General features: G+C 37.7%; 1 protein-coding gene across 2 annotated transcripts in view; it reads left to right on the forward strand.

The window, feature by feature from the left end:
• LOC149024142 (1,4-alpha-glucan-branching enzyme 2-2, chloroplastic/amyloplastic-like) overlaps positions 1-27,584 on the forward strand; it is a 103,939-nt gene extending 76,355 nt beyond the window's left edge. The window contains exons 19-23 of one of the 2 annotated variants that reach the window (XM_089144468.1): positions 23,917-23,994; positions 24,743-24,898; positions 25,985-26,059; positions 26,138-26,235; positions 26,332-27,584. In XM_089144468.1, the coding sequence (XP_089000594.1) occupies positions 23,917-23,994; positions 24,743-24,898; positions 25,985-26,059; positions 26,138-26,230 (402 nt within the window). In that variant the 3' untranslated portion in view covers positions 26,231-26,235; positions 26,332-27,584. The remainder of the gene's footprint in view (positions 1-23,916; positions 23,995-24,742; positions 24,899-25,984; positions 26,060-26,137; positions 26,236-26,331) is intronic. The other variant, XM_089144469.1, reaches the window with a different exon arrangement.
• Positions 27,585-27,865: the final 281 nt, after the last annotated feature.

Here is a 27,865-nt window from a genome sequence, read left to right on the forward strand (position 1 = left end):
GGTTTCCTTCCTTAGCCCCCCCCCCCCCCGAAAACCCTTTTTCTTCTCTTTCTCAAGCAGTCTCTTATTGTTGATTTGCCCTCCCTCTTTTCCTCTCTTTCTGGATGCTCTTGTTAGTTTTGTCCTTTGTTGATTATCTAATCTATCATGTAAAAAGAATACAGTTCCTATGTTATTGCCTATTCTGTTTTGAAGTCTTCATGTAGCCGGCAGCTCTGGTGATCAATCAGCGACAAACCTAAGATGGTTCACTGCTTCTTAATCGCAGGACTGCAAGCATCTTCCTCTGCACAAACAAGTGCTCCTTGGGTCGTCGACTCTGGTGCCACAAATCACAAGATTAGTATGTCTCGATGTTGTGATGTGCTTGGGTAGGGATAAGGTTAGGATTGCTGATGGCTCGTTTTTTCCGTTGTTCGTAAGGATAGTGTCAAAGCCCCCTACTTCAGTTGATTTTGTTCTCTATGCCCTTGACTACCTATTATCTGTTAATCATCTGACCAAGTCTTTGAATTATTGTATCACCTTTTTCTTTCCTACTGCCTTTTGTTAGGGTTTGGAGATGAATGAGGTTAATTGGCAGTAGATTTGAGGAGAAAAGGCTCTATGTACTTGAACCTTGGACATCTATTTCATGTCTTGCTTAGTTGTATGATTCTGGTAGGAGTGATGGTATTAATGTTGATTCCATGATACATTGGCATCAATGCTTGTAGCATTCATCTTCTGCTATGATGAGGGACCAATTACCACATTTGTTTACTCAATTTTCTCCTTCTCTTGTTCTTCAGTGTGCGTCATGTGTCTTGCTAAACGCTAATCCTTCCATCTTTTGTTCCTTCTCATATTTTTCATCTAGATGTCTGGGCACTTGCTTCTTTTATTTCTTTATTAGGATATCATTACTGTTGTTTTAGGGCTATTTTGGGAATTTAGCCCCTCTCGAGTCTAGCTTTAGCATTAGGTATTGAGATGGGTGATTCCTCTCCTACGTAGGACTTCTTGTTGAAGTGGTCTTTGATTAGTTTTGTTTCCTATTTTATGTAGGACTAGTTTAAGTTTTGTTGAGAATTGAGCAGCCTTGGTGCTCAATTAATTGAGTTTCTGTTCTTAGAGAAGAATCCTTGGTGTGCAAGTCAGAATCAGTGGTTGCTTGATGTGCTAGTTCTGAAGTTTCCTATTTAGTGATTTTCTATTTTCAGATTTCTATTTTCTAGTTCTTTCCTTTTCTAGATAAATTTTCTAGGAAGTCTATGTTGAGAAACACGGTTTTGGTTGAATGGCTTGAATAGATTAGTGTAATTTAAAGCACTTTATTTATAATAAAGTGGAAAGAACACTATTACATAAATACCCTTACTTGGGTAACAAGAAATAGAAGATCACATGAACAAAAACTCTAATGGAGTTGAACTCCTAGTAGAACTCAACTAACACTCCCCCTCAAGTTGAGGCATAGATATTAGTCATGCCTAATTTGCCTACAATAGGAAGGAAATCTCCTACCTTCAAACCCTTAGTGAAAATATCTTCCACTTGGTCTCCACACCTCACAAAAGGCATGTAGATGAGCCTTGTTCCAACTTTCCTTTGACAAAAAACTTGTCAATTTCAATGTGCTTAGTTCGATCATGTTGCACAGGATTATAGGCAATACTAATGGCAACCTTGTTGTCACAATATAATATCATTAGGTTTGGAACTTAGACTCCTATATCTTCTAGCAAGCCTTTCAACCATAGTAGCTCACAAACTCCACGAACCATAGTAGTTCACAAACTCCATGAACCATAGCTCTATATTCAACTTCGATACTGGATAAAGCTACCACATTCTGTTTCTTACTTCTCCAAGTAACTAGATTACCTCCAACAAAGGTACAATAATCTGAAATTAACTTCATGTCAGGAGATCCAGCCCAGTCTGCATCAGTATATGTTCTACTTTTAGATTATCAGTGGGTGACAAAAGTATTCTTCTCCAAGAGTTCCTTCTAAACACTACAGTATTCTAGTAACAACCTTCATATGTGCTAAATATGGATCATATATGAACTGGTTCACTATCCCCACGGCATAAGTGATGTCTGGCTTGGTGTGGGACAAGTAAATAAGCTTCCTTACCAGCCTTTGGCATCTTCCTCTGTCCACTGGTTCTCCCTCTTTTTCCTCAAGTTTAGCTAATGCTTCAATAGGGGTATCAACTACTTTACACCCCAACATTCTCACTTTTAATAATCAATTTAGGACATACTTTCTTTAGGAAAGGAATATACCCTTCTTTGATCAAGCCACCTCAATCCCTAAGAAGTACTGTAACTTCCCTAGATCTTTAATCTCAAACTCTCTGCAAAGAAAATCCTTCAACCGTTGAATTTCCTCACCATCATTCCTTGTGATGACAATATTGTCCACATGAACAATGAGAACTGTGATATTAGTACCTGACTTCTTGAAAAATAGTGTATGATCAGCATTCCTTTGCTTGTAACCAATAGAAGTCATTGCCTTTAGGAGGCGTCCAAACTAGCATTTAGGAGACTATTTTAACCTATAAATTCTGTATTGTCATTGGAGAAACCATGTGGGATTTCCATAAAGACTTCTTCCTCTAACTCCCCATGTAAAAAGGCATTCTTTACGTCTAGTTGGTACAAGTTCTAGTCTTTGGTCACAGCTGCAAGACAACAAAACTCGACAGTGTTTAGTTTTGCAACTAGGGAAAAAGTCTCCTGATAATCAATCTCATAGGTCTGGGTAAACCCCTTTGCAACTAATATAGCCTTCAACCTATTGACTGATCCATCCATTTTTTTTTTAACCATAAACACCCATAGCCCACGGGTTTTTTCCTGGAGGAAGTGTAACCAGCTCCCAAGTATCATTTTTCTTCATTGCCTGCATTTCCTCTACCATAGCTGCCTTCCATCTCTTATCAACATAGGCTTCCTGCCAACTTTTAGGAACAGATATGGATGATAGAGAGGATATAAAAGCACGGTAAGAGTCAGACAAAGAGTTATAAGAAACATATTTAACTATGGGATGTTGAGTACAAGATCTGACTCATTTTTAAACAACAATAGGAAGATCAGAAGAAGATACCTCAAGGGGAACAGTAGAATCTGATTCTAGAGCAGGAGACTGAAGTGGTAACGTGTCACCTTTCTCCACCTGCTTTGGCCTGTTGTAATTCTTCCTATGATAAGTCTGCACCTCCTTTTTCTGGTCAATCTTGTTTAGAAGACCTCAATAGTGTGCCTCACAGGAGTGGTCTCCCCTGACCAGGTTCTTCACATGGTTCAAAAAACGGAGGGGGAGAATTAGAGTCCTCAGGTATAATGGCTGAAGTCTCCCTATGGTCAGGAAACACTTCTTCAACTCCTAAGTTGTGTTGTGGTGGTGTGTAAGAAGGTATAGAGTTGGAAAGAACACCTCTTCTTTAGGACTCTCCCCTTAAAGAGGTGTATGGTAAGGGTAAGACTCATTAAAAATTACATCCATGGAGACAATTGTTTGTTGGAAGGAGGATAATAACATTTGTACCCTTTATGAGTAGCAGAATACCCCAGAAATATGTAGCGTAGGCCGCGGGGAGCCAGCTTACTTTGGTGGGCTATAATTCAGGCATAACACACACATCTAAAAACCTTTGGGGGAATAACAAAGAAAAGGCTCCTTGAAGAAGCTTATTAGGACATTTAAAACCAAGTATTCTACTGGGCATCCTATTTATAAGGTAAGATGTAGTGAGTATAGCATCACCTCCAGTATTGGTCGGGGACATTCATAGCAATCATATGTGAATGGGCTATCTTTAAAAGATGCCGATTCTTCCTTTCGGCAACCCCATTTTGGATAGTTGTATCAACACAACTAGTCTGATGTATGATGCTAGAGTCAGAGATATATCTCTGAAATTCACCATCAATATACTTTATGCCATTGTCACTACGAAGGATCTTCACAGTGACATTGAACTGAGTTTTAATCATATTATAAAAATCATGAAAACATCGAAAAAACTCATTTTTTTTTGTTTTAAAAGATTTACATGTAGAACGAGAGTGACAATCAATGAAAGTAACAAAGTACCGATGGCCAGTAATAAACACACGTCGGCAAGGGCCCCCCACACATCAGTATAAATTAGTACAAACATAATAGATTTTTTATAATGAAGAGAAGGTAAGTAAGAACGAGTCTGCTTCGCAAATATGCAAGCTTCACAAAAAATTTCATCCTTTTTACAAAAAGAAACTAAATCAGGAAATATTATCTTAAGAGTTCCTAGAGGGGGGGTGACCTAACTTACGATGCCATTGATGAAGGTTTGTACTGCTGAATGGACCTGATTAGAAGATGCAATCAAAGTATAAGTAGATCCTCCAATTGGCTCCAACAGATAAAGTCTATTGTCTAGTTTACCACCTCCAATCTCCTTCCCCGTTACCAGGTCTTGGAAGACACAATAAAATGGGAAAAAAGTCATTTTACAATTCAAGTCATTTGTAAGACTACTGATAGAGAACTAGTTAGTAGAGAAAAAGGGAATGTGTAAAACTTTAGACAAAGAAAGTGATGAAGAATGTTAATGGTCCCTTTTCCAGCAATTTTTTGGAAGAATAGGAGCCATCAGCAATTCGAACTTTATCTTTTCCGGAAGTTGGAGAATATTGTAAGAAAAAGGAGGATGAACCTATCATATGATCTTTGACTCTTGTATCAATGATCCAAGGAGCAAAAACTGAACAAACATGGAAGCCTGTAAAAGTTTTACCTGAAGTAGCAAAGTTCGAGTTGGTATGGGTAGTGGAGGAAGCAATAGTAGAAGTTGTACCGGCAGTAGAAGATTGCAGAATACGTCACAGAGCAGTTGACTTCTCCTATGAAAAACCAACGTCTACAGAGGGTGTTGTGGAAACCATCTAAAAAAGATTAGCCTTCGGTTTTCCCCTTCTTTGTGCTATTTTTTGCTCAAAATCAGCAGGTTTCTCATTGACCTTCAACAATTGGTCTTAGTATGATATGGTTTGTGATAGTGCTCACACTTGACAATCTCTTTAATCGAATCAGATTTAATGCTAACAGACTGAAGGTTGATTTCTCCACAATAAGAGCATAAAGCATGGCTAGTCGACGGCTTTCCTCACATTGAACAAGGGCATAAGACTGTTTTAGTGTAGGAAAGGGAGAATGACTTAATACTTGTACTTTGATCTGATAATACTATACATGAATCTTCAACATGCTTCCTATAAGTAGCCACATCATTCGGATTAGTGGGGTGATAATTCCCATAATGATCCAATTCCTGCCAAAGAGATCGCAACTCAGCATAATATTGGGCCACAATCAATTCCTTTTGGGTAGTCTCATAAAGCTTCTTCCGTAGCTCATAAACGTGTACATCATTCCCCAGCTGTCCATATGTTTCAGTAGTTGCCTTGCAGATTTGGGCTGCAGTATCAAGTAATAGGTATCCAGAGGCAATATTTAGATTCATGGAATTCAAAAGGAATGACATAATAAGAGAGTCATTTGAGATCCATTTATCCTGTGAAACACCTATGGTGGTAGGTTTGATAGTGGCATTCGTAGTGTCTAACAAGTCATCTTCCGGTAATAGTTAAGTAGGCAAATTGAGACCAGATCAAATAATTTGTTCCATCAAATCTTACCGAAAGACGATGAAGAGTGGGGTAATGTTCGGAGGCAATGGAGGCAATAGGGCCATCGGTGGTTGCCATGCCAAAAATATGTCTAGAGTTCTTCAGTCCTCACTCTTTCAAAACAATTGAAAAATCGCAGAATGGAATAGCCGAACCACCCAAACAAATCTAGAGAGTTATAGGGTCCATAGTGTAAGTAACACTATTAAATTTCCTTTCTTTTTTTCCTTTAAAAAAGACCTTGTTTATATGCAAAATTGCAGATAGACCCCTAAAAATATGTATAATTACATATAAACCCATGGAAATATAGACAATTGCAAGTAGACCCCTGAAATTATGGATTATTGCATGGAAGTCCCTATAAATATGGATAATCACAAATATACCCCTGGAAATATGGCTAATTGCATATAGGTCCTTATAAATATGAATAATTACAAATAAGCCCCTATAAAGCTGAATAATTGCATATAAGTCCATGTAAATATGGATAGTTTCATATAGGCCCTTGTAAAACTGTGAATTTTCAAAAGAGACCCCTTAATATATACGAATTTACAATTAGACCCCTAGTCTGGTTTGGTCCATGATTTTGGTTCAAGGGTTGAATAGGTTTTTTAAGGATCCATCATTTCAGAAATCAGAAGAAGAAAACAATGTATGAAGCTATCGTGACGAAATCAAAAGATGGTTACAAAAATCAAAAGAAGAAGAAAAACAGAAGAAGGCGGCGGAAGGTTTTTGCAATGGAGATGTAAGGAGCTATCGTTTCAGAAATCAGAAGAAGAAGGCGGAAGGTTTCTGTGATGGGATCTAGGACTAAGCGATGATGTTGGGTTGCAGCGGGAAGTTTCGGTTTCATTGACAAAGCAGTTGCAGCAGCTGTGGAGGTAGGTCTTCGTCAGCGAGAGAGATAGAGATTTCTCTTTTCTCCTTTTTCTTTTTCTTCTTTCTCTTCCCTAGTCGAACTTAGGCTCTGATGCCATGTTGAGAAACACGATTTTGGTAAAATGGCTTTAATAGATCAGTATGATCTCAAGCAATGTACAACCTTTCGGCAAAATTCGGCAAAATAAAAAATTGCCAAATTTTGGTGAAAGGCGAACTGAACGGCCTCCGATTTTTCGAAATTGCAGAATATCAATTTCGGCGATATTCTGCAACATATCGCCAAATCGACTATATATTGCCAAAATATTGATATTTTGCCGATTTTTAGGCGATTTCTCTTGCGATTCTATAGCGGAATCTTTAGGGTCAATGGATAATCTTACCTATTCTGTCCCAATGATTCAAGATTCAAAAGGCAATATGCCAAATGTGATTAGGGTGGAGAATCTACATAGAATAATTTCTGGAAATAATTCAAATTAGGAGACATTTTATAGCAAAATCTTCAAGATTAATGAGCAATCTTACCAATTATATTCCAGTGATTTAGGCCTCAAAAGTCAGCGTGCTAAATGTGGTTAGGGAAGAGTATATACATAAAAGAATTTATGGAAATAATTTAAATTATGAAGGGATTCTATAATGGAATTTTCAAGGTCAACGGGTAATCTTTTCAATTATGTCCGAATGATTTAGGCCTCAGAAGGAAATTGTTAAATATGGCTAGGAAGGAGAATTTAAATGGAAGAATTTATAGGACATAATTCAAATTTACCAAATATTGGCATCAAATTAGGGTAGACACCAAGTTTCAACCTAAAATGACCAAAGATACCCCCAAATGGGGGGTCGAAATCTGCGGATTTTTGGGCAAAATTTCGGTGAGATTTCGCCATCTACCGAAATTTTCATTCTTTGATCTCAAGTCCTTTATTTATAAAAAAGTGGAAAGAACACTATTACATAAATACCCTTACTTGGGTAACAAAAAATAGAAAATTACATGAACAAAAACACTAACGGAGTTGAACTCCTAGTAGAACTCAACCAACAGTCTAAGACTGTCCCTTTTTTTGTAACTTAGTTTCTATTTTTGTAACACTAATGGAATGAATCATCTTTCTTTGAGCAATTAACTCTTAAATTTACGGCATGGTATCAGAGCCCAAGGCTTTTCAGTCGATCTATCTTTCTATAAGACCCTTTGTAATGCTTCCTCTCTTTATAAAGCCAGTCACGGGATTGGTCTTACATCTCCTTCTTAGACAAGCCTCTTCAAACATTGCTGCTGGTTCTAATTTTTTTCGCAAATCAGGTGGATCTTCTCATGCAGATTAAAGCTTTTTCATTGCAGAAAAATTCAAGTAAAACTGCAGTTTTTTAGTTTGCTGAAAAACCCTAGCTGCAACCTCCTTTCTTACCCTAACGTTGGGGACAGCAGCAAGGGAAGTCAATGGACCAAACTACCGAGTACTGTTGGATTCTATTAGGAGTTAAATTAGAGTTTGTATTCATGTAAAATTCTATTCCTTGTAATAGTGTACTTTCCACTTAATTATAAATAGAGGGCCTGAGATCATGGATCCATAAGCCATTCTGCCAAACGTTGTGTTTCACAACATGGCATCAAAGCCTAAGTTCGATTAGGGAAGAAAAGAGGAAAAAAAAATCTCGGTGAGGAAACCTACCTCCATTACCGAGACGTTTCTCCAAGCAGCCATCGCTTTTTATTTTCATCATCGAACCATACATAAGCCATCATCTTCCAAATCTGCTTCCAGTCCTTCTCCTGCCTTCATCTACATTGACAGTAACCGATAGCGACTGTTGAAGAGAGTAAAAGAGGGACGACGATCAGAGCGTAAACACAAGATCAAACTTCAGGCCGAGAAGTTTTTTTCCTTCTCTATTTCACCATCGCCATCACTGCCTTCAGCCATCGCTACCTTCAGCCATCGCTGCCTTCATCCATCACTGCCTTCAGCCATTGCTGCCTTCCTCCATCGCTGCCTTCATCCATCACTGCCTTCAGCCATTGCTGCCTTCCTCCATCGCTGCCTTCAGCCATCGCTGCCTTCATCCATCGCTGCCTTCAGCCATCGCCGCCTTCAGCCATAGCCGCCATTGCTGCCATCATCGTCTTCAGCCATCAGTCATCGACCAAGTCTACTTCACCCACCATCGCCATCGAAGCCAGGTAACCTAACCCCCTAAAACTCGACGATGCAGTAACATTCCTAAAATCCCATTAAAACCAATTCATCTTTGGTTGAACCAGATTTTGGTTTTTTCCAAATTACCAAACCAAATTTTAGACCATATTTTGGTTCTCTTTGGCCGAACAATATTTTGGTTTTTTCCAAATTACCAAACCAAATTTAGACCATATTGTTGTTCTCTCCAAATTTAGACCAAACTAGACCATTGCATATTTGGTCAAACCATATTATTATTTTTTTCTTTTTTATAATCTACTATTCTGTTAGAGAGAGGAGAAAAAAGAAAAAAGAAGAAGAGAGGTTTGTTTAAGTTGTTCGGCTATTGCATTCTGCGACATTTCTGTTACTTCGAAAGGGTGAAGACTGAAGAACTACAGATAATTTTGTCAATATGACAACTATTGATGGTTACTCCTACTCCCACTGGCTCCGAACATTACCCCACTCTTCATCCTCTTTCGGTAAGCTTTGATGGGACAAATTATTTGATTTGGTCCCGATCTGCTTACCTGACTATTGCCAGAAGAGGACTTGTTGGACACATTACGGGCACCACTATCAAACCTACTACCACAGGCGTTTCACAGGATAAATGGATTTCGAATTACTCTCTTATTATGTCATTTCTTTTGAATTCCATGATTCCAAATATTGACCGTGGATATCTATTACTTGATACTGCATCCAAATCTGGAAGGCTACTACTGAAACCTATGGACAGTTGGGGAATGATGTAGAGGTTTATAAGCTACGAAAGAAGCTTCATGAGACTACCCAAAAGGAACTGACTGTGGCCCAATATTATTCTGAGTTGCGATCTCTTTGGCAGGAGTTAGATCATTATGGGGATTATCATCCCACTGACCCAGATGATGTGACTACTTATAGGAAGCACATTGATAAGATTTGGGTATATGACTTCTTAGCAGGTTTGAATGTGGAGTACTGTCACATCCACCCAGCCGGTACCCTACCTGGCATACCCGAGTGTGTGATCCACAGCCCCGAAGACCAAGTATCGAGGTAATCAGCCTCCCACATAGACAATAACATAATCATGAACAGTAATAATTAATGTGCAAAAGATAAACAAAAGATCCAAATAAGGAAAGAGTAAATCATATATAATCAGAGTACGAAAGATAATCAGAATGTCATATTAATAAAGTAAAGTGAGGCGGAATCCCACTCTACAACCAGCGGAAAAGTAGTACTAAAAGAAAAGGAAAAGGAATGAAAACTAATCCCAATAGCAGGTACAATAAGTAACTAAATTGTTCTCAATCTTATAGACGACATCGCTATAAGTATAAATCTCAAAAATGGCGCAAGGGCGCTTCCACTCTATGGTCGGACTAAGCATCGTACGCAGCATAACCTCCTGCGGAATCTTCAGTGTAATTGTCGTAACCGCAATCACCTTCCTAGAGATATGCCTCTTCTCCTTGCGCTTCTTCATACGAGCAGTCATGATACTTAGAACCTGTAGAGTAGTCTAACAAAACATTGCACAAAAGGAATGAGTTTTAAAGAAACTCAGTAAGGCAGTTAATCCATAACAACATAAATGGTAGGATTTCAAAGCAAAGTAAAATGCTATATGATATGAAACACATGATGCAATATGATTCTAACTCTATGTATGCTGGTCTCTATTGGTAGACATGCTTTAAGTCATAGCACCGTACTTCTTTAGGAAGGTCTAATCACACAACGCCTTTTGGTAGTGGGTCCGGCATCCCTCGGGACATTCCATGGCTGGGGGTATTGGACACCACTCTCTCACATCACCATTGGTCTAAGTACCGGCGAATGTCAGGGTCAAAGCCTAGCCAAATGCAAGTCTCCTACTCAGTTACATCAAGTCAGATTCAGATACGTCCATTCCTCGCCCTTGGCGATCCTTTCCGGTATCCTTCACATTAGAGTCCTCATAGTCCCTGACTATGGACTCATCAACCCTATATGTCATTCACATATGGTAAACGGGAAGCTCTCACGTCCCCTCAAGGGTTGGTTACCGATCTCGAGCGCCCGTGAGCCCAAGTCTAACCATATGCAACCCTACCGATAAATGGTCCCCCACAATGTGATTCCTGTCCTCTCACGGATTGGTTACCGGTCTTGAGCGCCCATGAATTCCCATTGCTACCACGGGTCGTTCGGTCTCAATACCCCTCCGATTAGGGTCTGACATAACGGGACATCCTAGCCAAACACTACTAGACAGTCCTAAATATGTCATCCAACAGTTTAGGAAGGTGTCCAAAGGGCATCTCCGGAAACATCCCATAATATTCCCGTAGTAGTCCAAGGACAGAAGTGTCAAAAGGACACCTCTCCTTTCCAAACCATACTTAATCATACACAAACATGAATCCATAACATCACATATATAGTAACTTCATATATGGAAAGAAATCAATAATAACGTATATCTTGCGTATAATTAATAAGTAAATCATACATGAATCATAAACAAGTAATGCTACTGAAATCAAGATAGTACAACAGTAGTATAATATTGTAAGAATCTAATTAAAGAAATAAACTAACAAGATTCAAATATAGAAACTAAGATATGCAATTTATGTAGTTAAGGAAGTAACCATCCTTACCTTTTATAACACGCAAAGGAATCTTAAGGAATCAAGTAAGATCTTGACAAAACTTAAGAAGAAGGTCCTAAACAAGTGTATACAACATATTAGGAAAGATACCTAGAAGGAAAGATATCAAAACATCCAAAACAGACCAAATATGGAGTTGCTATACTCATTGGTCAATTGACTTGGTCTACTGCCTTAGTCGACCAACCGAGACAGTGGCCTTCAAAAATCAGAATTTTGAGAATAAAGAACCGAATTTGGTGGTTCAAAAGGGTACTAAACAAGGGGTAAACTACAATGGTAGTATCCTAGTATATAGAGGACTTCAAAACACTAATCGAATCAAGTTTTCAAGTTACAAATTAGGAAACAAAAGTTACCATTATTAAATCAATCATGGTTTTAGAAGAAAGAACATGGTATGATCGAGGAGAAATAACTAGAGATTGATAGGTTATAGATCTTGTAAAGAAAACACAGCGATTGACTACTAATATGAACAATAAAATATATCTAAGAAGATCAGAATTTAAATCAAAAGATGAACGAAGACAAGATCATGATATAGACCATGTTTCCTTCAAAAGCTTGCAATGATCATGATTAAGATCATTGCTTTAGCCATTAATCCTTAGGAAATCATGAGAGATAAGTAAAGAGATGTTTGCAACAAAGAATGCAGCATCTTCTCTACTGTCTCAACCCAAAAAGGAAAGAAAATCAGAGATAGAGAAGAAAAAGAGAGTGTAGACATACCTTTTGATGCAAGAGGAAGAAGATTACTTGAGTTCTTGCGAGGGATCAACCAAGGATGCAAGGAAGATGTCTTGCAGAGGTCTCTGGTACGTTCTAAAGAGTTTGGAGGCAGCAAATACGAAGTAGACTCCAGATTGAACTTAAATAGAGCAAGCAAAACCTAATTAGCAAAAACAGAACCCATTGGTCGATTGGATTGGTCGACTGGTCCAGTCGACCAATGAGTCGTCCAATCAGAACAACAAGACCAAAACAGGGAAATGAAGGCTCAGATCAAATCCAAACATCAAGGGGTTTTGCACACACACCAAGTGACTTACCTAGTAGGTAGAAATGCCTTCGAACCATGATAGAGAGCACTCCAAGTCCATTAACTAATCCGATTTTCATCAAGATGCAGTTTCCATAAATGGAACACTGACATCAACACTCATGGATTCAAAGCCAGTCACCAAGTCTTCCACTGGGATGGCCCATAGCTGACTTCTTGCTTTACTTCGGGTCGTCGGACCTACAAACAACAGGGTTTCCGGGTCAAGGTTAGGGCTGGGTTTCACAAGTACGATCAGATCAAAGTGCAAGTCTTAAGTCGTTCTCCCTTTCCTACACTAGAACAGTCTTATGCTCTTGTTCAGTGTGAGGAAAGTCGTTGATTAGCCATGCTTCATACTCCTATTATGGAGAAATCAGCTTTACAGTGTGTTCACACTAAATCTGATCCGGCTAGGAGATTGTCAAGTGTGAGCACTGTCACAAACCATATCATACCAAGGCAAATTATTGGAAATTGCATGGGAAGCCTACTGATGTTGAGCAAAAACGAGCACAAAGAAAGGGAAATCCAAAGGCTAATCTTTCTGAGACAATTTCCACCACACCCTCTGCAGACGTTGGTTTTTCACAGGAGGAGTTCGCTACTCTGTGACGTATTCTGCAGTCTTCTATTGCCGGTACAACCTCGACCACTGCTTCCTCTACTACCCATACCAACTCCTACCTTGCTACTTCAGGTAAAACTTTTATAGGCTTTCAAGCTTCTTCAGTTTCTACTCCTTGGATCATTGATACAGGAGCCACATATCATATGACAGGTTTATCCACCTCTTTCTTACAATATTCTCCAACTTCTGGAAATGATAAAGTTTGAATTGCTGATGACTCTTATTCTTCCATTGCTAGAAAAGGAACCATTCAGCATTCTCCATCACTTTCTTTGTCTAAAGTTTTACATGTTCCCTTTTTCTTTACTAACTTGCTCTCTATCAGTAGTCTTACACATGACTTGAATTGTAAAGTGACTTTTTTCCTATCTTACTATGTCTTCCAGGATCTGGTCACGGGAAGGAGATTTGACATGGTAAACTAGACAATGGACTTTATTTGCTCAAGCTGATTGGAGAATCTGCGTCTGCTTTGACTACATCTTCTAATCCGATCTATTGGGTAATATTAGACCTTTACCAGTGGCACCGTAGGCTAGGTCACCCCCTCTAGAAACTCTTAAGAAAATATTTCCTGATTTGGTTTCTTCTTGTAATGAGGATAATTTTTTTTGTGAAGCTTGCATTTTTGTGAAGCAGACTCGTTCTACTAATTTACCTTCTCTTTATAATAGAAAACCTATTCCTTTTATGCTAATTCATACTGATGTGTGGGGTCCCTACCGACATGTGTCTATTATTAGCCATAGGTACTTTGTTACTTTTATTGATTGTCACTCTCGTTTTACATGGATTTATCTTTTAAAACAAAAAAATGAGGTTTTCCAATGTTTTCGTGATTTTCATAATATGATTAACACTCAGTTCAATGCCATTGTGAAGATCCTTCGCAGTGACAATAGCACAGAGTATATTGATGGTGAATTTCAAAGATATCTCTCTGACTCTAGCATAATACATCAGACCAGTTGCGTTGATACGGCTGCCCAAAATGGGGTTGCCGAAAGGAAGAATCGGCATCTCTTAGAGATAGCCCGTTCTATTACGATTGCTATGAAAGTACCTGACCATTACTGGAGTGATGCTATACTCACTGCTTCTTACCTTATGAATAGGATGCCCAGTAGGATACTTGGTTTTAAATGTCCTAATGAGACTCTTCAGGGAGCCTCTTCTTTTGTTATTCCCCCGAAGGTTTTTGGATGCATGTGTTATGCCAGAATCACAGCCCACCAGAGTAAGCTGGCTCCCCACGGCCTACGCTGCATATTTTTGGGGTATTTTGCTACTCAGAAAGGGTACAAATGTTATCATACTCCTTCCAGGAAAACCATTGTATCCATGGATGTAATTTTCATGAGTTTTGCCCTTACTATACACCTCTGCATGGGAGAGTCCTAGAGGAGAGGTGTTCTTTCTGACTCTAGATCTTCCTATCACACACCAACACAACTTAAGAGTCCCAGAAGAGTATCCTGACCAGGGGGAGACTTCGGCCAGTATACCTGAGGACTCTAATCCTCCCCCTTTGATTTCTGAACCATGTGAAGAACCTAGCCAGGGGGAGACCACTCCTATGAGACACATTGTTGGGGTCTTTTAAAACCAGATTGACCAGAATAAGGAGGTACAGACTTATCAAAGGAAGAAATACAACCGGCTAAAGCAAGTGGAGAAAGGTGATACGTTACCACTTCAGTCTCCTGCTCCAGATAAGGTATCTTCTTCCGATCTTCCTATTTCTGTTAGAAAAGGGGTCAGGTCTTGTACTCAACATCCCATAGCTAAATATGTTTCTTGTAACTCTTTGTCTAACTCCTACCGTGCTTTTATATCCTCTCTATCATCTGTATCTGTTCCTAAAAGTTGGCCGGAAGCCTATGTTGATAAGAGATGGAAGGCAGCTATGGTAGAGGAAATGCAGGCAATGAAGAAAAATGACACTTAGGAGTTGGTTACACTTCCTCCAGGAAAAAAACCAGTGGGCTGCAAATAGGTATTTGTGGTTAAACAAAATTTGGATGGATCAGTCAATAAGTTGAAAGCGAGACTAGTTGCAAAGGAGTTTACCCAGACCTATAGGATTGATTATCAGGAGACCTTTGCCCCTGTTGTGAAACTAAACACTGTCGAATCCTTGTTGTCTGTAGCTGTGAACAAAGACTGGAACTTGCACCAACTAGACGTAAAGAATGCCTTCTTACATGAGAAGTTAGCAGAAGAGGTCTATATGGAAATCCCACATGGTTTCTCCGATGACAATACTGCAGGGAATGTTTGTCGGTTGAAGAGGTCAATTTATAAGTTAAAACAGTGAATGACTTCTATTGGGTACAAGCAAAGCAATGCTGATCATACACTATTTCTCAGAAGTCAGGTACTAACATCACACTTCTTATTGTCTATGTAGACGATATTGTCATCACAGGGAATGATGGTGAAGAAATTCAAAAGTTGAAGGACTTTCTTGGCAGAGAGTTTGAAATTAAAGATCTAGGGAAGTTACAATATTTCTTAGGGATTGAGGTGGCTCGATTAAAGAAATGTATATTCCATTCCCAAAGAAAGTATGTCTTAGATCTATTATCAGAAGTGGGAATGTTGGGGTGTAAAGCAGTTGATACCCCTATTGAAGCTGGAGCTAAAGTTAAAGAAAAAGAGGGGGAACCAGTGGACAAAGGAAGATACCAAAGGCTGGTAGGGAAGCTTATTTACTTGTCCCACACCAGGCCAGACATCGCTTATGTTGTAGGTATAGTGAGCCAATTCATGCATGATCCATATTTAGCTCATATGAAGGCTGTTATCAGCATACTACAGTATTTGAAGGGAACTCCTGGAAAAGGAATACTTTTGTCACCCACTGATAATCTAAAAGTAAAAGCATACACTGATGCAGACTGGGCTGGATCTCTAGACAGGAAGTCAATTTCAGGTTACTGTACCTTTGTTGGAGGTAATCTAGTTACTTAGAGAAGAAACAGAATGTGGTACCTTTATCTAGTACCGAAGCTGAATATAGAGCTATGGTTCGTGGAGTTTGTGAGCTACTATGGTTGAAAGGCTTGCTGCAAGATATTGGAGTCCAAGCTCCAAACCCTATGATGTTATATTGTGACAACAGGGCTGCTATTAGTATTGCTAATAATCCGGTGCAACATGATCGAACTAAGCACATTGAAATTGACAGGTTTTTTGTCAAAGGAAAGTTGGAACAAGGGCTTATCTGCATACCTTTTGTAAGATCTGGAGACCAAGTAGCAGATGTTTTCACTAACGGTTTAAAAGAAAGAAATTTCCTTCCTATTGTAGGCAAGTTGGGCATGACTAATATCTATGCCTCAACTTGAGGGGGAATATTAGATTCTATTAGGAGTTCAATTAGAGTTTGTATAGGAGTTAAATTAGAGTTTGTATTCATGTAAAATTCTATTCCTTGTAATAGTGTACTTTCCACTTAATTATAAATAGAGAGCTTGAGATCACTACCACCCCCGTTCATTCCTTTTTCATGACTTAAAATATGAAATAAAACCCTATTTAGTTCTGCTCGGAACCTGCTCTCCTCTTGTACCCAAAGTTTGGATTCTTAGTTTTGAGGTCAGTTTCACCAGCCTTGAATCTGAGATATGGCTAGAATTTCGATCCTTGTTTTCAGCCCTATTTTGGTGGTTTTTTTAATTGGGTTTTTTACATAAACCCTATTTAAAAGTATAATTAACACAATGGAAGAGGTATTTTGTATAAAAAAAAATTAATTACAAGTACTCATACCCTTCTAATTGAGAGACATGTGTGTCGGTTCCAACAAATACAAAGAATTGTAAATTGTAATAAAAGTACTTTAAAATGTTTCATACAATCAAATTGAATGTTTAACAGCATGATAATTACATACATACTTTTACTAGTATTCCAGTATTGTTAAGTATAAAACAATAAATAGTTGGTATTCTTTTATCAATTTCTAGATAAATACAAGAATTATTTAATAATTTTCAAATAATTTAAATAAAAAATTAACAACAAAAAATAAATTCGACACCATCACAATGAAGATTGAGTGGCAGGCTCACATACCTTAGATTCAATGTCATCTATCATGTATAAATACTATTTTTTTAAATATATTATATGGAAATTAATTTTTAAAACCAGAAACAAAAATACTAGGACTTCTCAAAAAAAAAAAATTTAACAACACACGGTAGATCATGCTTCTATCTGGACATATATTGATTTGAAGGAAGAAAAAGAAGAAGAAAAAAAACTGTTTTGATACATCAATTCTAAAGAAATAGAAAATTAGGGAAGAATACACATTCCTAGCTTCAAATGATGTTTAATCCCCAATGATCCAGCAAATAGAGGCTGTTGACGAAGGAGTGCAGGGATTTGACGGGGAAAGACAGTTTGAATTAAAAAAATGAGATTTCTTGGCAAGATGGACAAAACTGGGCTGACAGTATTGAGACAAGATCTACGAACTGTGCAGATCTCACTCGAAACAGGGCTGTGGTTGGACTGTTGCAGTTGAAACCATGTTTCAACTAGTTTGGTTGAAATGGTTGAAATCTTTCTTTGCTTTCCTTTTCTTTTTTTTTCCCCTCTTCCTCTCTCTTTCTCACCATACACTTCGTCTCAGTTTTCTAGGAAACCAAAATTTCATCAGGTCTGGACAGTGCTTATACCTAAAATTTTCTAAAAATTATTATCATTGAGACCTAAATCTAGGGCAGATCTGAGATACTTCTTTCTTCTATTTATCTAGCCGTTACTCCTATTGCAATCTCTTTTTTAGGGCTGTAATTAGTAGCAGTTCAGAATTTTCGATTGTTATTTTTCCCTTTACCTTAGCAATTGCTTTTAGGGTTGTCTTTAGGACTGCCATTGGTAATCAGTTCGGATTCTTAGAGTTTATGATTTTTCTTCTCTTTTTTTTTTTTTTTTTTGGGGGGGGGGGGGGCATAGTTGTTACCCACGCAAATGTGCCTTACTTTTTACCCAGATACCATTGGTCTGAAACCTTAAAAAGTTGGAAGGTGGCTACATCCGAATCTACAACAACAAAAGAACCTGTAACTTCTACAGCTGACAGTCCTAACAAGAATGACTATTTACCTCTTAGTTTCCCTCTTACAATCCTAGATGGGTTAAAACTACCTAATGTCGTCAACATTTTCCTACCTTATTAGCACTGGCAGAAGGCTTCTAGGACATATTACTAGTAATTACTGTAAAACCAAGACACCCTGGATCACTGTAGGATCGATGGCTTGCACATGACTCTCTGTTGATAGCTTTTCTAACCAGATCTATTAAACCAGAATTACACCAAACTATTCTACTGTTGGACACCATTGCTAGTATTGAATGCGGCTCAGAAAACCTATGGTAAAGTTGGAAACAGGGCTCGAGTCTATGAACTCTACAAGCAAGTTCACATGACAAAACAAATGGAGATGACACTCTCAATATTACAGTACTCTTAGTGCATTGTGGCAAAAGATTGATCACTACGATACCTTTTAGCCAAATAATGCTGAAGACATTGCAGCCTACCGCAAGGACCTTTATGAGACTTGAGTGTATGATTTCCTAGCTGGAGTTGAAGTTAAATGTGATCTTATTCGGCTTGAGATTCTCCGCCAAGATCCCTTTCCCACCATATTGGAATCAATGCCTTTGTATGCACCAAAGATTGTCGCCATGCTGCAATGCTCCCTTCCTCCATACTTACAAGTGAGCCCTCTAGACTCAAACTGGAAGTAGTACAAAAGCACCTAAAGAATTATCAAATGTGACCACTGTGGTAAACTATGGTAGACAAAAGAAAGGCTGGTCATGGAAAGAATCGGCAAACGATTCAGGCCAACCAACTAAAGGTGATCCTGTTACTGACACAGTCTCCATGCTCTCCGACAAAGAACTGTAAGCTCTTTATCAGTTACTATAAGCTGCCCCCCACCCCCACCACCACCACTGCCACTACTACTACCTCAGCTACTTCCAGTAACCGTGACCTTTACATTATCAACTCAGGGGCGACAGATTATATGAATGGTTCTTCCACTCAATTCCTTCAGTATATTTGGAAAAGAAATAGTCTGGCAGATGGATCTTTCTCTTGAACAACCTATAGCCCTTCGAAAGGTAGTGTTTGAAAATGCGCTTATCCCATATTGTCTCGCTTAAGTCTCTTTCACCTTCTTATCATAGTTTTGTGTCTTCCCTTTCTTCTATACCTATCCCACAGAAGTGACTGGAGGGATATGCAGATCCTAAAAAGAAGTCAACAATGTTGGAAGAAATGAAAGCAGTTGACAAAAATGGGATGTTGGTCCATGCCATTCTTCCTCTGGGAAAAAGGCCTATTGGTTGTAGGTGTGCGTTTGTTGTGAAGCAGAACAGTGATGGATCTATATATCGATATAAGGCCAAACCAGTTGCTAAAGGATTCGCCCAAACCTGTAACAGATATTTGCACCTGTTGCAAAGCTTAATACTGGCAGAGTATTACTTGCATGTATATGTGAAGATTGCCTTTTTCATGGAGAACTAGAAGAAGTCTACATGGAAATTCCTTTTGGTTTCTCTAATGACAAGACCAAAGGAAAAGTTTGCAAACTACGACATGCACTATATAGGTTAATGCAGTCTCCACAGGTGTGGTTTTGTAGATTCCATCAGGCGACGGTGTTAGTTGGATATAAGCAGAGTAATGTTGATCACAAACTCTTTCTTGAAAGAATAGGTCCCTAGGTTAACATTCTAATTGTCTATGTTGATGATATAGTTGTGGCAAACAATGGTGGTGAAGAAATACTAAAATTGAAAAGAGTTCCTGAGTCGTGAGTATGAAATAAGGTTCTAGGAAAACTAAGGTACTTTCTAGGGATTGAAGTTCCTCATTTAGCTAAAAGCATATTTTAGATACGTGACTCGAGGATAAGGGAGGGAAACTATTGATAAAGATTGTTATCAGTGACTGGTAGGAAAGCTAATCGACCTATCTCATATGCAACTTGACATTGTTGTTGCAGTTAGTATTGTAAGTCAATTCATGCATGATCAGCATTCCAATCTTCTGTTTGCCATTTTCCATGTTCTTCTTTATCTAAAATCAGCTACAAACAAAGGTGTCCTCCTATCCCCTCATGATAATTCTTTGTTAAAGCCTACATGGTGCAAACTAGGAGGTTCACCCATCTTGTACTTTTTTGGGCAGGAATCTAATTACTTGGTGAAGTAAGAAGGAAGATGTTGTTGGAAAGTCTGGTTCTGAAGCAAAGTTTTAAGCTTCGGTGTAAGGGGTTTGTGAGTTATTATGGTTACGTAGTCTACTACATGATCTAGTTGTGTAAGTGCCCCTTCCAATGATGCTCTACTGTAACAACAAATCAGATATAAACGTTGCTCATAACCCAGTGCAACATGATAAGATAAAGCATCAGGAGATTGATAGACATTCTATATAAGAGAAGTTGTATAGTGGCATTATCTGTATGTCATTCGTGAAGTCTATAGATCAAGTAGCATACATAGTTTGAGATCTCGTGAGATTTTACTCAAGATCTCAATATTTTGAGATAGCAAGTCGAAATCTCATGCGAGATCTCCTTTGTAGTAAATATCGACCAAGATCTCGCTCCACTCAACCACTTTAAATGCCATCTCTCTGAGTGAGACAGCTCAAGATCTTAACATGCCTCTCTCTCGCTGAGACATTCCAAAAACTCCATTTTTTTCCTTTTTCTTGTCGGATTGATGCCGGCTCTTGACTTGCAACAAGGTTTAGCACATGTACATCAAGAGAGGAAGATCAAATAAGACCATTTGAGGTTCTTCAAACAAGGCCACAACAACAATTCGCAATTCGTGGGCCCAGGCCCAAATTGCAAAGGAAATTCCGAAGCCCAAAATCATATAAGAGGCCTAGAAGTAGGACCGCTTGTGCGTCGAAGGAAGGTTGTCGACATTAGAATGTGAAGCATAAGCCATACCCGGCACTTCTATTATGAACTTATGATTTATATTGAACTTATGATGGTTGTATTAATGTACTCTTGAGACTCGAGAATATGATGTTGTATCGTACTCATATAGGTGGACTTCTATTGATATTTAAGTTATTTGATGTATCTTATCACTTGCTTTTCATTTATATGCCTAGTGGTTCTATATTTCATGTTGTATATAACCTTGCATGTTCATTCCTGCAGCATTTAAGTTTCAAACTTAGGGTCGAGTTAAAACTCTTACTTAGGGTTATCTTCTCACAATTCTAAGGCCACTAGTGTGTTTAGAAGGCCTAAAATAGGCTAAATACCTAATTTAAGCCCAACCTAACCCTTAAAACCCCTCGAGATGGGCCCTTGTGTTCACTCAAGTTGGCGGGGAAAAGATACCAGATCTTGAGCAAAATCTCTTTTTTTTTAATCTTGTTGAGAATGAGATTTTGTACCATGGTAGCATATGCCTTCACCAAAGGGTAACCTAGAAGTGTGGAATAAATTTCAACCGAACTCACTGCATTTTTGGAAATCAAAACGACACCTTTGTCGAAATCATACGTTTCGACCCGAAATTTCACAGTTTCGACCGAAACTTCACACGTTTCAACACTCCAACTTATTTTTCCTTGATTTTTGTTGATTTCTATCCCATTTTCACCTACTTTTCACAACTTCTTTGCCTTCAAACACCTCTTTTTCTCCTCTTTTGGCTCCTAACACCTTTTAAGCTTGTGTTGTTAAACTTATTTTTTGCTGATTTTAAAAATTATTTTTAAATTATGTATTTCGAATTCAAAAGATGTATACATGATATATGGCTTCAACTTAATATATGTGAGATACCATCACTTGATCTAGTTAGTCATTGTATTTTGTTGACTTGTTGTATGTGTAACCATTTTCTATCAAACAATTCATGTATGCTACTGATTCTAATGCCTGTATGCATATAATTTTTTTACTTGTCGGTACCAGTCATTTGTTAGTATACTTGAATGATAATTTTTTAGTTTTTTTTTGCAAAATAATAGTTCAATTGTGTTTATAATGCTTTAAATAGGTAGGATACAAGAAATCAGATGAAATGGAGGTCATACAAGGCCTGAAACCTAGGGTCAAAATTTCAAAAAAAAAGTACTAGGTTTCAACCGAAATTTTGGTCAAAACCTGGAAATTTCAGTTTTTTCCTAGGTTGAAACTTAGGTTTCAACCGATATTTGCACCATGCCATGACGTATGTTTTATCCTATTTTGACCAAGATGGACATGTGTGACATTTATGCCCAAACTTGAGGGGGAATGTTGTTTAAGGGCTATTTTGGAGTTTAGCCCCTCTACTCAAGAGGGACGATTCCCTCTCCTATTGCTTGTAAGACTCCTTGTTGGAATGGTTTTTTGTTAGACTAGTTTCCTATTTTGTGTATATCAGTTTCCTAGTCAGTCTAGTTCAAGTTTTTGCATTCCTAATTGTTTTTTGTATTGCTTTTCCTACTTAGAGTAGGACTTGCGCAGATTGTAAACTGTAAATTCCTCTTGGGGCCTATGAATGAATCATCTTTCTCTAAGCAATACTCTCAAACTCACAAGAACTACTTCGTTCCTTCTGCAGATGACTATTTCTGGTCCACTTGGATCTTTCAAAAACTTTTGTACTCAATTTAGTACTCGTATTTAAATTGTTTGTTCTGACTAGGGGGTTGAGTACATGTATGGGAGACTTGACAGATTTGATTGATCATGGGATCATTCGTCAAGTTACTTGAGTAGACACCTCTAAACAAGATGGGGTGGCTAGTCGAAACTCGAAAGAACTGTCGCTTGTTAGAGTTCTCTTGGGGTTTTCTTTTTGATTTGCATGTCCATCAGACTTTTTGGTCTGATGCCTTCCTTGTTTCTGCAATCCTCATCAATTGGATACCTACCCCTTCCTTGGCTTCAAATTCCTTCTAGCAGCCCCTCCACCCAAAGCTTCAGGTTTTTCTCTCCCTCCCCAAGTGTTTGGATGTATCTGCTATTTTCATGTTAATAAATCACCTCAATAAAAAGCTTGACCCTGAGCACCAAAGGGTATAAATGATATCATCCTTTCCAAAGGCAACTTCTCTCTAAAGACACCAGCTTCTTTGAGTCCATTCCTTTCTTCTCTCCTCAGGTTCATGTCATAGAAATGAAGAGGTTGTTGATGATTCTATTCTGTCTCCCACCGGATCATTTAGAAGCTATCTAAGTTTATCTGACTTGCTATTTTAGTTTCCATCTAAGTTTCTATTTTCTGTCCACCTTACTATTATTGAACCAACACTTGAGTGTGCTTGGATTTTGGAAATAGTTTGGGTATGAAACAAGCTACCTTTGACCAGTTTTCTGAAATGATCCAATTTTTTTTATCTCTGTTGGTTTAAGCCCTTGTAGCTTCTGGTCTTTTATAGTTCTATTCCTCTACTGTTCTGTCCTTCGGATTAGTTCCCTTAATCTGTTCCTAGCTGGTTAGCGGAACACATCAATTAATACTTGGAATTTAGAAATATAGGGATCTAGAGCCAAGTTATGGGGGATATATACATGTGATCTTCAAAACATGCATGAGATAGGCATTTTACCTGGAATATGACACTTGCAGACACATCGGTCTTCCTTTGTTTCGTGTTGGTGCCATGGAAGTGAGTATGTTAAGATCATCTTGTTCTCTCGACAAAATTTTTTATTTTGTACAGAATATGGCAGTCTTTTTCTTTACATTCAGTTTTTAAATAAATGAGTTTCATATTATTGGTTCTTTGTTCTTATCATTTTTATTTAAATACACTGCAGGGGGATGCAGGATATCTAAGATATCATGGATTGCAAGAGTTTGATCAAGCAATGCAACATGTAGAAGAGAAATATACTGTATGTATTTTGTCTGGTAACTTGTAAAAATTTTGCAATCCCCACCCCTTTTTATATGTACAGGCAGTTTTGGGGATACAAGTTAGTTGTTGGTTTTAGAAAAGGGAAGACAGACTTGAACCCATGTCTTGTGATGTGAAAATTAGCATCTGGCCAGTTGTTTATTACCAAGCTTTGTAACCAGACAGACCTATGTGGCTACCAGTTTTAAGAGCACCCTTCTATTCTTTTATAAAATTACTTTTAGGTAGGTATTTGAGAAAGACAAGGATCTACCATTGCCTAGAGAATTCTATTTGAACTCTAATATACATAATACACCTGGATCATCTACATTTAACTTGTCTTCCAGATAGTAGCTGTTATCAGAATGTTAAAACTTTCAGTTATAAAGCACCTGGAAAAGAGAGATACTTCAACTGTATTGAAAGTGCACTGTCCAGAAGATTAGCTCAAATTGGCATGATTAAAACCAGAGTCGTTTTTTGGCTTCCACATGGGAGTTTTCCTGGCTATAAAGATACTTCACTAATTCAGACACTATTTACCCTTCTCATTAGACTCCCATTGGACTATAGATTGTGACAGGTTATAAAATATTGAACGTACATCCTAATCAAGATATGAAATTTGGAAATTATTTCCACTTCTGCTGTAATTTCTTAGTCTTCTGTAATATTTTTATAAAAATTGTGCTCCGGTATATTCGTATGTATAATTTTTTATTCCTACGTACCACTTGTTTCAGTTCATGACTTCAGTCCACCAGTACATATCACGAAAAGATGAAGGAGATAGGATGATTGTTTTTGAGCGAGGGGATTTAGTATTTGTTTTCAATTTTCACTGGAATAATAGTTATTCAGACTATCGAATCGGCTGCCTAAAGCCTGGAAAGTATAAGGTACTGCTGTTTACCTATTAACTTTCTTTTCTGTTCTATTAGATTCCTGAATATGCCTGTTCTGCTGTTTTGATTTATTGATGTCCCCTTATTACCATCAAATGAGTATCCCTATGGATTCAATTCTTTGTTTCCATTACTATTCCCTTCAACGATTTGGATCTAAGAGTAATTTGAAAGAAATAATTAGACGTTTTGAGTGCAGAAAAATAAGCAGACAGAGAATTTTGTTTGGGGGCGGACAGAGTCAGTCATGTTGAATGCTGAAAGTACATTTGAATTCTTATCCTGTTCATTTAATTTTCCATCCTCATTATGCGCCAAGAAAATTTTTAGAAAAATCACCTATGACAATAAGTTTGTTTGGGGGCAGACAGAGTCAGTCGTGTTGAATGCTGAATCCACTCTCTTTAAGCTTTAGAAAAATTTTCAACAATTTTGATTTGTTTGACAGGAAAAGTGAGACGGTTCCAATTGTCAATAATCATACAAATCACCAATGAATCTAAATGACTGAAAAGTTGGATTGACAATTGATGCAAGAAGAAACTATTAAGTACCAGGATGGATTTTTTTGGAGAACTTCTTTCAAGATTTAAATTCTATGTACTGAGGTATTGACTAACAAAAAAGAATAAGGAAACCAAATATTCAAAAACAATGCATGGTGGAAGTTTTTCGACAAAAGATGGGGAATAGAATAGAATTAAGTAAAATAAACATCTTGCCAATAGAGTACTTCATTTTATATCATGAATCTCTAAATGTAGGGTTGCATTGCTGTTGTTATTATCGTTGTTGCTGTCGACATTATTTCAAGATACACTTTCAATTGACAATAACTTTGCTTTGTAGAAATTACTTCCCCTGGTTGTTACTCATAGTCGTGAGTGTTAATGTTTTTCTCCTTCTTGTGCTTTCCAATCAGTAGATATCATTTCAAGATGTACCTTTTCTCAATTGACAACTTCTGTGCTTAGTAGAAGTTACTTCCTCTGGTTGAGAGCATTAATTTTTTTTCTCCTCGTTACGCTTTCCAATCAGTAATCCATGTGGACTCCTTTGTGTTTATACAATTTCTTCCAGGCGATATTGGATTCAGATGATAAATTATTTGGTGGCTTTGGGAGAATTGATCACAAAGCAGAATATTTTACCTCTGTAAGGAATCAAATTCTGGGTCCCCTTTAATAATTCCTGCAAGAACAGTATCTTAATTCTGCTGGTTTACTTTTGCAGGATGGGTGGTATGATAACAGGCCCTCCTCATTTTTGGTGTATGCCCCATGTAGAACAGCAGTTGTCTATGCACTGATGGAGGATTATGCATAATAGAGGTTTGATATACTAGTTCCTTATTATATAATAATGTGAAACACTCTTGCTTTATTCTTTTGGAACATAGTGAACTAACGTTGGATGTGCAATTGAAGGTTGCTGTATCTGGTTTTGTTCCTCAGTTCATAAGTTCTATGATTCACCATACTTGAAGGAGTGAAGGGAAAGGAGGGAGTAGCCACTGTAAATGGAGTAGCATCTGGAATTATGGTGTTTCACCGGGGAAGTTATAGGCATTCTTATTCGAATTCTGTAAATCTTTGGTGTCAGTCCGCAGAATATAAAGAAAAGCTGTTCAATGGTCCCGGTGTCTGGTGGTATATGGAATCATGGCAGGAAATGAACGATAACATGTGGAATAAGGTTCACCCATTGTCTTTTGATACATATGCCACAGATTGAACTTGTATAAAGGCTTTTTTTCAATCAAATATTTGTTCTTGCGCTGCTTTTTGGCATTCTGCATCTTGTCGAGTTCTTCAGGCCTTGGTCCCACCAGGGAAAATGAATATGGGATATGAGATATGCAATGCTGCCAACCCCAGTATTTTCATCAGCTTTTCATTTTGGAATGCCTTCTGCCTATACGGAAAAACTGCACAAAGAAGGCCTGGATTGTTGAAGCCCTTTTCTTAAAAAGGGGATCGCTGGGTTTAAAAGACACTTCTGGGAAAACTGTGGAGATCGAAGGGATGGGAAACTTAAAAATCTATAGATTCATGAAATCTAGAGATTCACCTTTTTACACTAAAAACGTGAATCTATAGATTTATGGGTAAGGGGTGAAATCCAGAGATTTCAAAAAAGCTATACATTTGTACATTCACAAAAATCACGTCGATCAAAAATTTTTTTAGGATGAATCCACAAATTTCATTCCACAACCAAACATCTAATTTTATAAATTATAACTCCACAGATTTGAAATCTATAGATTTGAAATCTCTAGATATTTGAAATCTCTAGACTCATGTAACCAAACAGGCCCTAAAAGAGAGCTTCTGAGCATCAAAGTTTGGTTGCACTGCGTCTTTGGATCTAGGCATTTTAAGAGGTAACTTGTATTGCTATTTAAGCCTTCATTTGGGTACTGTGTGAAAGGATTAGTAATAGAGGTAGTGTAAGTTGGGACTACATAAAAGGAATTCCGATGGGGCTTTAAGTTGGTAGAAACGATCAAGAAATACTTTCCCATGATTCCAATTCAGAGGATCCTCCTATTCACTGATTAAAGAAATGACTATAAAAAACGAAGTAATTTTTTATTTTTTTTTAGAGTCCCCTTTTCTGAGAAAGAAGAATAGGAATAAAAGAAATGCAATGCAATTGCATGCAATAGAAAAAAAGATACCTATTTTTCCTTTTTTCCCATATTCTATCCATATCCATAGTAATAGAGATAGAATTCTTATTATGATTCATGAACAAATCTAAAATCGATTTCTTTTTCGTAATCGAAAATATGGGTCGAAATTTCTATTGATATTAATAGAACGAGTATTTTATTGAAGGATTTTTTTTTTTTTTTGGTAAAATTTTATTGAAGGATTAAGTTATAACTAAACAAAGAAAAATTGGAATTTGAAAATGAAATATAAGATCAATTCGGAAGCACTTTTTTATTATAGC

Source organism: Hakea prostrata, chromosome 2 (assembly GCF_041222555.1).
Source record: "Hakea prostrata isolate BN-2017 chromosome 2, UWA_Hpros_2, whole genome shotgun sequence".
Lineage (NCBI taxonomy): Eukaryota > Viridiplantae > Streptophyta > Magnoliopsida > Proteales > Proteaceae > Hakea > Hakea prostrata.